Source organism: Staurois parvus, unplaced genomic scaffold (genome assembly GCF_062004578.1).
Source record: "Staurois parvus isolate SC_StPar_1 unplaced genomic scaffold, SC_StPar_1.0 ptg000566l, whole genome shotgun sequence".
NCBI classification, from domain to species: domain Eukaryota; kingdom Metazoa; phylum Chordata; class Amphibia; order Anura; family Ranidae; genus Staurois; species Staurois parvus.
Window position 1 is genome coordinate 5327886 of NW_028318362.1, and position 13959 is coordinate 5341844.

The 13959-nt window shown below is 39.8% G+C and overlaps 1 protein-coding gene across 1 annotated transcript in view; it reads right to left on the reverse strand.

Annotated features, from left to right (window-relative positions):
• The window catches only part of STPG2 (sperm tail PG-rich repeat containing 2), a 781346-nt gene that overhangs the window by 554678 nt on the left and 212709 nt on the right, over positions 1–13959 (reverse strand). The window contains exons 8-10 of the mRNA XM_089691642.1: positions 9714–9821; positions 4535–4694; positions 2145–2308 (exon numbers count right to left, since the gene is read on the reverse strand). Of these exons, the coding sequence (XP_089547768.1) occupies positions 2145–2308; positions 4535–4694; positions 9714–9821 (432 nt within the window). The remainder of the gene's footprint in view (positions 1–2144; positions 2309–4534; positions 4695–9713; positions 9822–13959) is intronic.

The window sequence follows — 13959 nt, forward strand, 5'->3', positions numbered from 1 at the left end:
TAAAGTGTAAAAAAGTGGTCTTTTGTTTCTAATGTAAAGCACAATGACAGAATGGTGTATGTAATGGACAGCATTGTACATGACATAAGCAGTGCACACAAGATCATTAGCTTCACAGTTACAGCAAAGTCCCCATCCTGCTCAACCATCGGCACCATGTGCTTCAGCTCAGCTAGGTATGTCAGCTCAGCTAAGTGCGTCACTTCCGGTAATGACGGTCCTATGGAAGTGGTGAACATGCCCAACAGCCGCAATGCATAACTAAAGCCTGAGACTTTGCGGTCACCTGACAGGCGTATTTTTTATGCAAAATAAGGTAGAAAAAAGCATATTTTTAATCTTTAAACTATACAGATGTAATAATATTGTGGCTTCTGATTGTACGGAAGTGAATTAAAGGAAAGCCTTTCCTTCCACTTTAATAGCAAAATCATTAACAGTTCTTTAATGAAAGCTGCATAGTTATATTGAATGAAAAACAACATCTGGAATTATATTAACAGGTTAAGGCTTATATGAGATTTAGCGATTACATTTGGATATCCTTTAATAAATGGATTTCAGTAGGATGAAAATTAATATTTCTGCTGTACATGCAATGCCATTTTATTAAAAAAATATCAGATTCTGCTGCATTCAAACTACATGACTTACGATAATGTATTCTTTGCATCAGTCCTATCTCTTTTAGTTCAAATACAGCTTTACTATAAGGACTCTATCCACACCTGTAATATGATTTCTCTTTATGTGCATTTTTTAGTAATTGAAACATGTTAGTTCTTTAAGGAAGAAAGGTAGGTATATCTGCAAAAGGAATCAAATTTTTATGAAAATTTCATTTGCAGTCTCTGTTTTGACAAGTCACTTAGGGGATTACCTTTGAATCCTTAAATGTGATACATGTATTGCTTCTAAACCTGGTTTTGATCACACATCTAAACAAAATACCGTAACTTTCTCATGCCAATATCACTCATTATCTAACTATTATTGTTCTCGCTTGGGCAGCAATCAAGCTTAGGGTATGCAGACTTCAGACCCATGTGGATAATACAGTCAAAATAATGTAAAACAGGGTTTTCATAGTTTAATAAAGCATCTTTTATACAATAAGATATACATATTATATGTTTATCCTTTGTGCAATGAGTTGAATTCACTTACAGATCTCTCCAAATGAATTCTCATATTGTAATTTATACAGGGGTTTTTTTTCTTGATTTTTTTGCGATTGTCAATGTCCATTAAAGTTCCTTTACACATCTTAATGTATGCATTATGAAATATCAGAACTCCAGTTATAAAAGTTTAGATTTGTGTGCAATTAGGTTGCACTTTTTTTTTTATTTTGGATTTAAATAGAATAGGGAACAGCTAGAATTTCTGTCAGGTTTTTATTGCTATATCTCTATTTATGCTGAGGAGAATTCTCCTCTCTATTGGTCCTGGTGATAATTGCCATTGGGACAGAAAGTGGTGGGAAATCCAAAACTTTATAATATATAAATAAATACATTTATATAATTGGGACACCCATTCTGGTGACAATTACTTCTCTTTGGGGGGATTTCTACTCATTTCCTGTTATATCTCTTCAATGAGACACAAAAAAAAGGGGGGGGGGTAAACATTTTCTTACTTTAATACATGTTTATGTTTTATCTGTAAATACACTTTAAATCCAAAAATTACACTTTAAGTCTCAAAAAGATGCTTCTACCTAGGGGACCTTGTTTCTAGTTAAGATACTGTGTGTTTCTGTGAGCTTCATGCAAATAAAAAAGACACAAACAATTGTATCTCTGTATTCATTCAACAAGTCATTAGGACTGGGACCCGAGTTAATGGCACTTAAAAAATTATTAATACATATTTAAATGTATTTTTTTAAACCCCAGCTCTGGAACTTTTGGAATTTGACATAAACCCATAAAGTCAAAATTTGTAGCACAGACAAGGATGAGGCATCTGCAACTGCTTGTGTTTGCCTTGACATGTAATGGAAATGATCTCTGTGTTGACTCAATTCTTAGAAATATCTTCTTTTAGCTTTCAAGATAAATAAGCTATAGTTCTTTCAAAAGTTTTTCTGCTATATTTATCTATGGATTTTCCCAGAGTGAGCAGTCAATCAAACTTACTACATAGTGACTGGGTCCTGGAGTCCACACTGCATCGCTGTTGGAGATGGACAAGGCACGTACTGCAGAAGATCCAAATGCTCCCCTTTTTGAGCACTCCAAGTTTGCTCTCTTTAGACTTTCACTTGCAATGCCTTCACTAAATATGTTGTAAGTGCCTGGCCCTAAAAAAAAAAAAAATAATAATAATTTAAAATTTCTTTTATTAGTATTAAGATCAATATTATTGTTTCTGCAGCAACATTAGACAACCTGCCATGAGAGTAATACATGCTGTGGTAAATAAATATGAATGATATATTGCAATGTGGCATATAAATAAATTTTAATAAAATGTAAACAGTGCACTTTACATGCAAAAGGCACCACCGGCCAGAATGGCAGCCACAATAGACACTTTGAGCATGGTAAAATGCAGTGTTTAATCTTGCACAAAGTATGAACAAGCCTATGCTTTTCAATGGGATTTATTTGCTGCAAGCCGGTTTTGCAATTCTATACCAGTCAATAGGAATGCAAAACCCACTTGAAGCAGGTCAACTGCAGGTCAAATACACCTATAAATAGATTCTAAATTATCTTAGAAGCATCTTAAACAGATGATATCAACAAGCAAGCCCAAAGCCCATTGACACATACCTTAAAGTGGTTGTAAAGGCTCAAGGTTTTTATCTTCATGCATTCTGCCCCCCCCAATACTTACCTGAGTCCAACCCAAATCCAGCAATGTGCACGAGAGACTCAGCTCTCCAGAGACTCTCCCTCCTCATTGGTTGAGACAGTTTGCAGGAGCCATTGGCCACTGGCTCCACTGCTGTCAATTGCATCCAGTGAGCCAATAAGGAGAGGGGGCAGAGCAGAGCCGCGGCTCTGTGTGTGAATGGACACACAGATAAGTGGCTCAGGAGTGAGCCTGCTTGAGTGCCTCCATAGCAAGCTGCTTGTTCAGGGGGCACTAGCCAGAAGCACCAGTGAGGGACCCAAGAAAAGCAGCATCAGGGCTACTCTGTGCAAAACCACTGCACAGAGCAGGTAGGTATAACATTTTGTTTTTGGTCAATGGGTTTCATTGCCTTTAATATTACTTTAAGAGTGCTGTTTGTAAGGTCATATTTACAGGCTGCATACTTTTTCCAGATCACAAAAACCAATGTATCAGCATTATTGCTGGACGGCTAGCATTTTGTGAAGTGGGGCAGTAATGACAATACAACTTTTAATACTTTGTAGAAAAAACTAAGCTAGATATGGTCTATTTTGTCAAATGCTATTTGGGGACTGACTCTCCTGTTTGAGACCATCAGTTTCTTTAGGACTGAACACTGTGTAATCCATCCAAAACTGAGCAATCAATATTGGATGGGGTTACAGTTTAGGGTTCTTCCAGCAAATAAAAACAGTAGAAAAGGAGATGCAAAGGACCTAAAAGAGTCATTATTTGTCCATCATAGAAATATCGGAGAGGGAAAGACAGTGTTATTTTAAATAGAATATAATGTTCTTGTAGAGAGGCTTAAAAAAAGCAGAATACAATTATGAAATATCTAATACAGCCTATTTATACTTGTGCACTTCAGGCAAGCTTTATTGCAACTACAACTACACTCTAAACACATGGAGAGTTCTGTACCCGGATTTTGTTAATGTGTTTGCACCAGGGGTGGACTGACAACTCATGGGGCCCCCGGGCAATAGGAAATCATGGGACCCCTGTGTCCTCACCCACACACAAACCACACAAAGCGTATGAAAGGTATCAGGGGCATCTCATGGGGCCCCCTACTAACCCCAGACCCTCGGATAGTGCATGAGTGCCTAAATGGTCAGTTCACCCCTGGTTTACACATGATCCACTAAAAAGTCCCCCTTGCTGCAGTTTACTTGCTATTTTCCATAGGAATAAAATATATATTTCTATTTTGTGCATTTATACAGTGGTGGAATAATATCATTCCATGTTCTCTAAAGGAAATAACAACTTGAAATCCTTACCACACAAATATACACACTAAGGCATATTTGTAAAGGAGTAAACCAGCCTACCAGTATGTGTTGGGACCCACCACAGCACCTGGAGGAAACCCTTGTAACACAGGGAGAACATACAAACTCCATACAGATAGTATCCTAGGTGAGATCCAAAACTTTGGACCAAGAGCTGCAAAGCAAAATGCTAACCATGCTTCACTTAATTTGTGTTATAGCACATGCCACTGCTAAGTAAATGAATGCAGTGCCCTTACAATATGTACAACACATAAAGAAAATACGTGTTAATATGTGATCAATATGCATAAAAACCATAATACACGCTGTAGCACATTGCATGTGTATTTTAAGTAGATATATGTTAATAGGCCCCCAGTCCTGTTCCCAGTTTAATTGCTTACCTGGTGATTTCTGCAATCTTGAGTCTTGTATAAAGCGCACTGACTTATAACCGAATGGTATTTGTGCCATGCTTGATGTTTTCTTCAAAGACTCAAATGCTGTTCGCTGTTCATTATAGGCACCTGGGGCTGGGGTGATTGATTTCACAGGTAGAAATCGCTAGTGTAGCACACAAGAAAATTATATTAAATATTCTGAAATTACTGGCAGCTGCATAGGCTGTAAAATGTTTAGTGACTTGAATTAATTTGAGCTTATCCAAAAAACGATAGAACACTCTTAAAGCAAACCTGTGTCAAGACCATTGAAACACAGAAGCTTCCCCAGTGTTAGTGATTGTACATAAGGATAACATTGCACAGCTCCAGATTCTCTTCTCTGGGAACTCTGCATACTACTGTAACAAATTGGGGTAAATTTAACAAAAGTAAACAGACTGTTCATTTTATAAGGGAAGTTGCACTTTGCAAAGCTGTCCATGCATTTGGGTGATCTTTGCAAAGTGAATTTCACCGCATTCACTAAGCTTTGGGGCAAATTCCCTTGCAAAGTAAACAGCCAATTTGTATTTAGTAATTGAACCCTAGTGACCAGGGCCGGTGCTTCCACTAGGCAAACTAGGCGTCTGCCTAGGGCGCACTGCCACTTAGGAGTGTCAGGGCACAGCACAGGCTGACACTCTCTCTGTGTGTGACACCGCCACATCATGAATGATCCTCCAACTGAGAGGAGGGGTGGCAGAGGGGAAGAAGAAAGGACAGAGGAAGATGCCCGGAGTCTGGGGCCAGTGTAGCTGCTGAGCTTCTAGTGTTCCTCTCAGATGCAGTCCTTTACTGCAAGCTAGCTGGTGGCTGCTGATCACTGTGGAGTTCCAGCTCTTCTCTTCCCATTCATCAGCAGAGGCGGAGCTGCGCCTGCAGAGGAAGGTAATGTCTGATGTCTTGTATCTGTGTGAGTGTGACCCGGTCAGCCATCCATCACATGTGCAATGTGTCAGTGAGTGATGAAATCATCACGATCCCAAAGTGCTTTTCTAGTGCCTGCTGGGCCTGCTGATCTGTGTCTGTGTTGATGGTGGTCTGTTGTGTTGGATCTGTCACTGTGTAGGACTGCTCAGTTCAGGTGTTCTCTGTGTGTGTGGGCTGGGCTGCCTGCTGTCACAGCGTTTTATCTCCCCCCATTGCCTGGGGAATTCCAGCCTGTGATCTGTCAGAGTGTGGATCCATCATCCTCCACTCACTGCAGCTGTCACTCCGCCAATGCCAGCCACAGACACAGTCCATCCATGACACTGATCTAGTCTTTAATATTGCTGTTGGTGGCATCTTATGGCTCTTATTTTTGCAAATTAAAAGAAATTTAGCAGTTTCATGTTTTTTTGATTTAATATTTCCTGCTGTTTTAAAAATATTTTAATTTATTTATCTTTTGTTTTGGGGGGGGGGGCCTAAGTAGCTGGTCTAGCACCGATCCTGCCATTGACTCATGTTGGATTGCTCTGAGAGATCTAACCTTGGTGTATCATAACAAACCAGTAGGCACACTGCAGGTACTAATCAACGTACATGTTGGCAGCATCTCTATAATTTACATAGGTTGTCAGGGAGTTTGCAGGAGATTAGAAAAATGCTATGAAGAAATTTTAAAGGGACATAATTAAAAACTAACTAGGAAATAGCTTAGCATGAGCTCTAGAAAGACTCTTGGTGGCACTGAACAATCATGGCAGTTTATATCTGCTAAACATGAAATACAAAAAATGGAGTCTGCAAAAGAATTACCTTAATTACCATATGCAGACATATTTAATTTAAATTCTGTATCGATGCTGTCACCCACACAGTTCAATGTACAAAACTAAATTTTAATTATTTTAAAAATACATATATAATTTTATTTTTATCTCAGAGTCCTAGCAACAACATTTTGCAAGTCTGTGTTTTGCTGCTTTTAAATATTATCTAAATTAGTGCTTGAATATTGAATACATTAAGCAAGGCAAAAAAAATGTCTATATATCATTATATTCATTATATAATTTTGGGGTACACAGCAAACTGTATTACTAATCATTAAAAAAAAAACATTTTAAAAGACAAACACTTTCTCCACCTTACATTTCCCACTGCGGGTTACTGTAGAATACCTGAACAGAGCCTGTATCTGATTGGATGTAGGCACTGTTCAGCCAACAATTTTCCACCCAGCTTTGACAAATTTGTTTGAAGCATCAACTTTTTTTGATTTGGGTGTTCCCAACGGAGTCACCGGTGGAGGAAATTTGTTCCAATTTAGTAGCAATTGGCTGTAATTTGATGTGTGTCAGACAGCTTTACTTTCATTTTCTTCATACAGAGGTGCACGGTATGACTACACAGACCAACCAGCATCAGAGTTAGACCTGGTGCACTCAGTAATCAGAGTTGAGAACACAACAGTTACCCAGATATGAAGCCATTCTGATGACTTGAACTTGGCAAAGTGTCTAGGGATATTGTGTTTCACACTACCTTCCTCCCCAAACCTTCCATGTTTCCGAAACCTCATACAGACCATTCTAATAACACAAACTCTATTTACACCAACTGGTTCATAGGTGGCCTTGATCAGACCCTTTCCCAAATCCCAAACAATAGATTTTGTGAAAATATGAGCTAGGTAAAGTGTATGAATCAAACATCTGTTCTGCAGCACCCTAAAATCCATTTCATGATCTTAAATAAGAATTCCGCCATAAGTTTAAAAATTCTATCACTTTATCACTTAGTTTAAGCTCACTTTTTGAAAAAAGGACCCCAGTAGATAAAATTTCACTGTGCAGTTTTGAAAAATAATGCTTAATGCAATTGCCAAATCTGTAAGTCATTTGGGGCATGGCCAAAGCCTCGCAGAAATATTCTAAGCATTACCCCATCCTGGCTAGATGCTAGGATGTAGCATGTGTTAACGTGTTACTAAACCCAGGACCTTGCATTCACCAAATCTGGTCTCCCACAGTACACAGAACATGGAAGTGCAATTATTTTAGTAAATATAAACTGTTAAATACCTTTTCTCTTCAGCAGTTAGTGCAGTCTTATGACTTCTATCAGTGTCCAGCAAAGCACATGTTAAAGCTTGTAGGAGTAGTTTTCATTCTGTTCTAGGAGGATGCAGAACCCCTGACTTCTGTCTGGACAGTGTTGATTGGCACTGTGCTGATCACATGCACCTTCCCAAGAAGAAAAAAAACCTCTCTAGCAATACTACCCAAACTGAGCATGTGCAGAGTGACTCCTCACCATATATCTTATCAGGAGATAAGAGGGGGACACTGGAAGAAGAGGAGAATTAGAGAAGTCAGGATCAAACCTTTTTACACAATGCAGAGGATTAACCCCTAAGTTTCCACAGTGAGTATAGCAAGAATGCTTTACTGCACATAGAGACTGATTTTACTGTTGTTGGTTTAGTAACACTTTAAGTGCTCACCCCAGCACCACAAAAGTGAGTGCTGAGCTCAGCAGCTGCTGCTAAAGATGGAGAGTGAGCTGCACATATGCAGCTTTTGAAGAAGAAAAATTGCTTACTCCTGTGATGCTGGGGGCAAGTCTTCTGCATATGTTACATTCTAGAAACTATCCAGGATGCCCTCGTCTTTGCTAACAATATTGCAATTTTTCTGCCTGGCTTCAGGAACACTTAAAATGGTCTAAAAGTATGGCAATTATATTAATCAATATTTTTGAAAACTCTGGAGTATATTTTTACCTACTGGAGCCTCTGGATTGCATAGTCCATTCTATTCAAATTGTGACTATAGCCTTTAACTCTTTATAAGATTATTTGCCTTTCCTTCACTTTGGAGAGATTTCTCTAGCACATGAAATGAGCGCAAACCTCCTCTATGGGACACAGACAGCCAAAACAAAAAAATAAATAAAATAAATATTGTTATACTTCGGAAAAAGGGTGTGGCTTCAAATATTCTTTGTTATCTTCAGCCTTAACATAACAGGGATAATTCATTCACAAGTACTAAAAGTGATTAAAATTGCTTGCAAGAAAAATTCTCCTGGGAAAATCAGAAATCAGAATCTTCCCAATTCACTTGGACCATACTGTATGGTCCTATTTCAGATGCTAATCGGAGTTCACTACGCATTTTGACTGAGAGCCTCTTTGATACTGACCCTCTCATGGGTCAGGTCTCCTCCGCCTTCATGGCATCATTGCCTTGATGTGGGCTCCCCCCTTTCCCCCCTAACCCCTCCCCTCCCTTTTTTTTTCTTTCCAGCTTTTTTATATCTAATTTTATACTTCTCTTTACTATACTTTATGTACCCTGGACAACTACCTGGGTTTTTGCTGTCACCATAATACTTTGCAGTACCCATATTTATGGTCAGGATAGAGAAAAGTGGGTTATCTATAGACAGTAGATGTCTAACACTATGAACTCTACCCACTTGGGCTTCAAGATAACCTTTGTGTGAGTTCTATTTTCCATACGTGTGTCTTTGTAATTTTCCATACATGTGTCTTTGTAATTTTCCATACGTGTTTTTTGTAATTGCATACAGACTTATTGTAGTAATGTTATCACATATGTTGATGTCTTTAATGCCATGTGGTACTTTAGATAGCGAAGTATAGACAGATTTCCACAATGCAATTTTTTCTGAAAAGTTTCTTTTTAGTTTCTGTATGTGTTCCATTGGAACTTTCTCTATGTTCATACTTCTCTGTAAGCAAGAGTTAATCAAATCAGATTAAACTAAATTTCTTGCAAGATTTTCCAGCAGATTTCACCACACGTGCACCTCTTGAGTTAAAGTACAAAGCGGCTTTAAATGACAGGTGGATCTCTTATTACCAGATATACTAAAAGACACACATGGTTGTCTATGGGCATGTTTGTTTCACAATATTTTATCGTAAGTACTCTTAGTGTTGCTGGAGGTGTGGAAGGCTTTGGTTTTCCAAATTTCACGTTATGATTATGAAGAGTTCCTAGTAATGACACAAAAGTCATCATAGCAAATAAGAAGTACTACTGTTACTGTTGGCAGTATTTCTGTCCAAAATTAAAAATGCCAAGCAGCTTTTTCACTTTTCGAGAACAAAATTTTGAGACAAAAACTGAAAATGATAAAGGCATATATAATGTTCATTACTCCACTTTTGGTCTTTTCCTACCTGTGCCAAAGAAAGAAATGGAGGTCGAGAATTATCAGCAGACTTGATCAGCCTGTTTGATACATCAAATCCTCGTGTAATCTCATACTTTCCTGGTCCTGGGACACCCTAATGAGAAAAAAAATTATATATAAATGCATAAACAAATAAATAGGCAAGCTAATGCAAATATTTCATACATACATGTCTGGTGTAGACTGATTGCAGTATTAGTGCATGCACACGTACAACATTTGCAGATCATAGTAGGGTACCAAAAATACTATGTTGCTTTACTACTAAAAACCCTAAGGCTGCATTCATATCTGATCAGAGCAATTTTCTTGTGTTTTTATTATAGGGATTTTGCAAGAATATACAAGTGTTTTAGAAATGTATTTCAAGTGGTTTACAAGTGTATTCACGCTTCAGGTGCTATTATTTTAACCAATGGAAAGCACTAGGTGGAGAAGACCAGTTCTTACAGGCTCGAAAATGCCTGAAATAGGTCTGCAAAGACATTTTGAAAAACTCTATTCATGTGTTTTCAGGCATTCTTGTTAGAGTCTATGGGGCCAACATTGCTGCCTCAAAAGTACCCAATGTAGGTTTTGGAGCTTAGAGTCTGGTACACACGGTAAGTTTTTTTCTGTTCAGCACAGCACGCAAGGAAGTCTCTGTACTAACAGTGTGACATTAGTACAGCGATCTCCCCACTGAGCTATTGTGTTCTGACAGGAGGACCGCCCCCCCGCCAGGACACACTTGTCAACGCTCACAGCCATTGGCTGTTAGATGCCAATCGGCTGCTGGCTTTCCAGCAAGCTCATTCCACAGAAGCCGGGCACGAGATCGGCTTCTGTCAAACAAGGACCTCTACACACTAGCTGAATGTTGGCTGGTATCTACTACAGCGGCTGATTTTGTCCTATATTTGGCCCATGTATACAGAGTTTAAGGCTTTGAGCTACAGGCGTCAAAGTGCTCTTATGTGAATAGTTACCATTGAGATTGGATTTTGGATATTTAGCTTTTTGGAGCTTTGAGCTACAAAATGCTCAGGTGTGAATGGGGCCTAAGAATAAAACTAGCACAGAACAACTAGTACAGAATAAAACTACTACAGAACAACACATATGAACCAGCATGAATAAGCTTGCCACTAATATGTTGGGGGGTTGCAGTCTTAAAGGTGTAGATTACCACCAAAACGTAAAGAATATGTATATATGCTCAGACCGCGCATCTAAATTATACATTACATATGTGCATAATCACTACACAATCTCAAAATCCACAACATAGTTTGCCAACAATTAAAGTCCCAAAACTGTGAATAACTGCCATGCTCATGTTCCAACTTGGTTACAGTGCTTCACTTATTCAACTTATTTACAGTGCTACATACATCAGTGCTCAGAGTGCCCCACTAAAACTCACCCTCTGTAGATGACCATCTATTTCTAGAGTGATCTACAGCGCTTGTGGGGAAGTTTCCAATGAAGCTAATTAGTGTCTTCAGGTCCCGCACTCTTGTGCTAGATGCATCACAAAAAGAATAGGAACGGGAATCCCATAGTGTAAAACCATAATATATTTTATTTTGTTTAAAATAAATACAAAAAATACACTCACAAAAAAATGACTCTATCCAGCACATGGTGTACTCAGCTTTATTTTGTGAAGATGGAAGCCAATAAGCTAAGTGCTCCTCAGAGTGGCATGCGTTCAATACGCCGGAAGTGACGTGAGCGTAAGTTGCGTCATCAAACCTCGACACGTTTTGATCACAGATCGTCTTCAGGAAGTGAATAAGTGAAACACTGTGTCACAAACACTGATGGCGACCTCTAGTGGCCCACTGGCCGGAGTCCCCCAGGGTGCGGAGTCTAAGCCCAAGTCTGCTTGTTCACCAGAGCCCCTGATGGTGGGGATGGACTTGAAGCAGACCAGGACCAGGTCACGACCCCTGAGTGACACCAATCGTTGTAAAGGCAACTGCCAATGGCGTGTAGTGGGTAGGAGCCAGATGTGAAGAGGTGTGACGTGGTCAGGCAAGCCGGGTAGGTAACAGCGAGGCAGACGGTACAGATCGGTAGACAAATAGTAACTGGGTCACAAGCCAGGTTCAGTAACAGGAGGTCAAACAAAAGGAGCAGGCAGAGGATGGTCAGGGTGAGCCAAAGGTCAGGGCAGGAGAAGACAGCAGTATCAGGTCCAGGCAGGGTCAGCAACAAGGCAATCAGCAAACAGGAAGAGCAGGAACACAGGAACAGAGAGAAGACCATCAGGCAACTTGTGTCTGTGCAGGGCTGGTTTAAGTAGCCCGCCCGACGCTGACAGGTGCGCCTGGGTCCTAGTGCCTGCCCAGCGCCGTCATAGGTGACAGGCGCGCCTGGGTCCTAGTGCCCGCCTGCCTGCATGTCTTGTCGGACACCTACGCATGTGCAGACTCATGCATCGCGGTGGTCCCTGACACACTGGAATCAAGCTGGAACACGAGCACGGGCACTTATTCACAGATTTGGGACTTTAATTATTGGAAAATTATGTTGTGGATTATGAGATTGTCTAGTGATTATGCACATATGTAACGTTTAATTTAGATGCGCAGTCTGAGCATATATACATATTCCTTACATTTTAGTGGGTACACATGCTTGTGTAACAGTGTGTCCAGAATGTAGTTCTCATTTTTCACCACTAGGTGCTCCCACCTGTGTTTAGTTCCTTTGAATAATTTTACAGGGCAAGTTATTCACTTTTATGCTATTTAGGGGGAGCCAAGCATGGCACCGGTGTGTCTGCTGCTATGGACTCCAAACAAAATTTTGGGAGGGCCTGTGTCTAATTGTGTCTAATTCACTTGACGTATGGAAAGCCATCTTTGGCTCAAAAGGGTTATACATAGTCCCTCCTGTGTCATTTTGGTGTGGTGTTGCGTGGAAAGTTTCAAGTAGTGATGGAGATCCATTTGTGAGGGAAGGCTTAGTATTAGGCACAGGTTTCTGGCAAGGAGGGACAGTTAAGGGACAATTACCAAATATTACAATTACCAGTGTCCCCACTAATCTGGCGCATTTCTACGCACCATTTTTAGGACAACAACCCTGTGTGAAGGTTGCCCCCAAGAAGCCTCATCAGTTCATATTTAAATAAGTCTGTCTTGAGCAACCTCCTGTATGTAAGCCCTGCAATACTTACTTAGTTATGACTGATATATATAAAGTAGGTGCCTTCTTGTACAGAACTGAATTTACAATTGCAACTGCTGATTACTCTGCACAAAAGTGCTTAAAGAAGAAGCTGTATTGCCTGTTCTTTTTCAAGCTCTGCATCACAGGTAGCCCCATCCACACACACCCATATCACATAAGTATCTGTGAACTGAACAAGCTGGATGAAGAAATTCAGTCTAGGTGGCATCTTTTCTATTAATCAGGACTGGCTGCTAGCACTGATGATAACAGATAGTGGGAAAAGGATTTTAACAGGCCTTTGATTTTTTTTGTATTTAAAGTCACTTCTATGGACATTTATTTCCCCATAGCAACAGGACATTTAATGTACTTGCTTTTTAAAAAACAAGTGTGAAGTGTAGCAGTCAGCAGCAATCAAATAATTTAGCTTTCACAGATCTCTACACAACTGCATTTTGCACTGAAAAAAACCTGGTTATGCTCCAGAAGCCTCTGCTGGATGCTGCAATTTCCTCACAAGTGTCTTGTTCCCAAATAATGAAGCTGTGAGAATACACCGTTCTGAGCTTCTCTGCCTTAAATTATATTGGCAGTTATAGGAGCTTGCTCATTAATCAGGTTTAAAGTTCAACTGTAGGCCATAAGCTAAATACGTAGTTTAAATACATACATGGGAGTGTTTCTATTTGCCAAAGGATTTCTTTTTCTGTCTATTAGGTCCTGAGATTTACACAACCTGCCAAACTATACAGCCAGGTTGATAAGCTGCCCTTTTTCTATTGCAGTTAAGTGATACAGCCTTGTCCTCTCATTGTCCCCAGCCTGTAATCAATCAATGAAGCTGTACATAGCAATCGGGACCTTTCCGTGAGGACCCGGTAAATGTGATGGGGGAGCGCAGGGCACGTGCTCTTGAAACATCTTTTGTTTACATTGGGTATGCAGCCCCCTTGACCTTTTTTGAGAATATTGTGTCCTTTTTAGCAATGCAATATGCACTGGACACTGTCTTTTATAAGGTGGAATTTGTACGGTGTTGTGTGCATGCCTGAAACTGTATTGGCCCA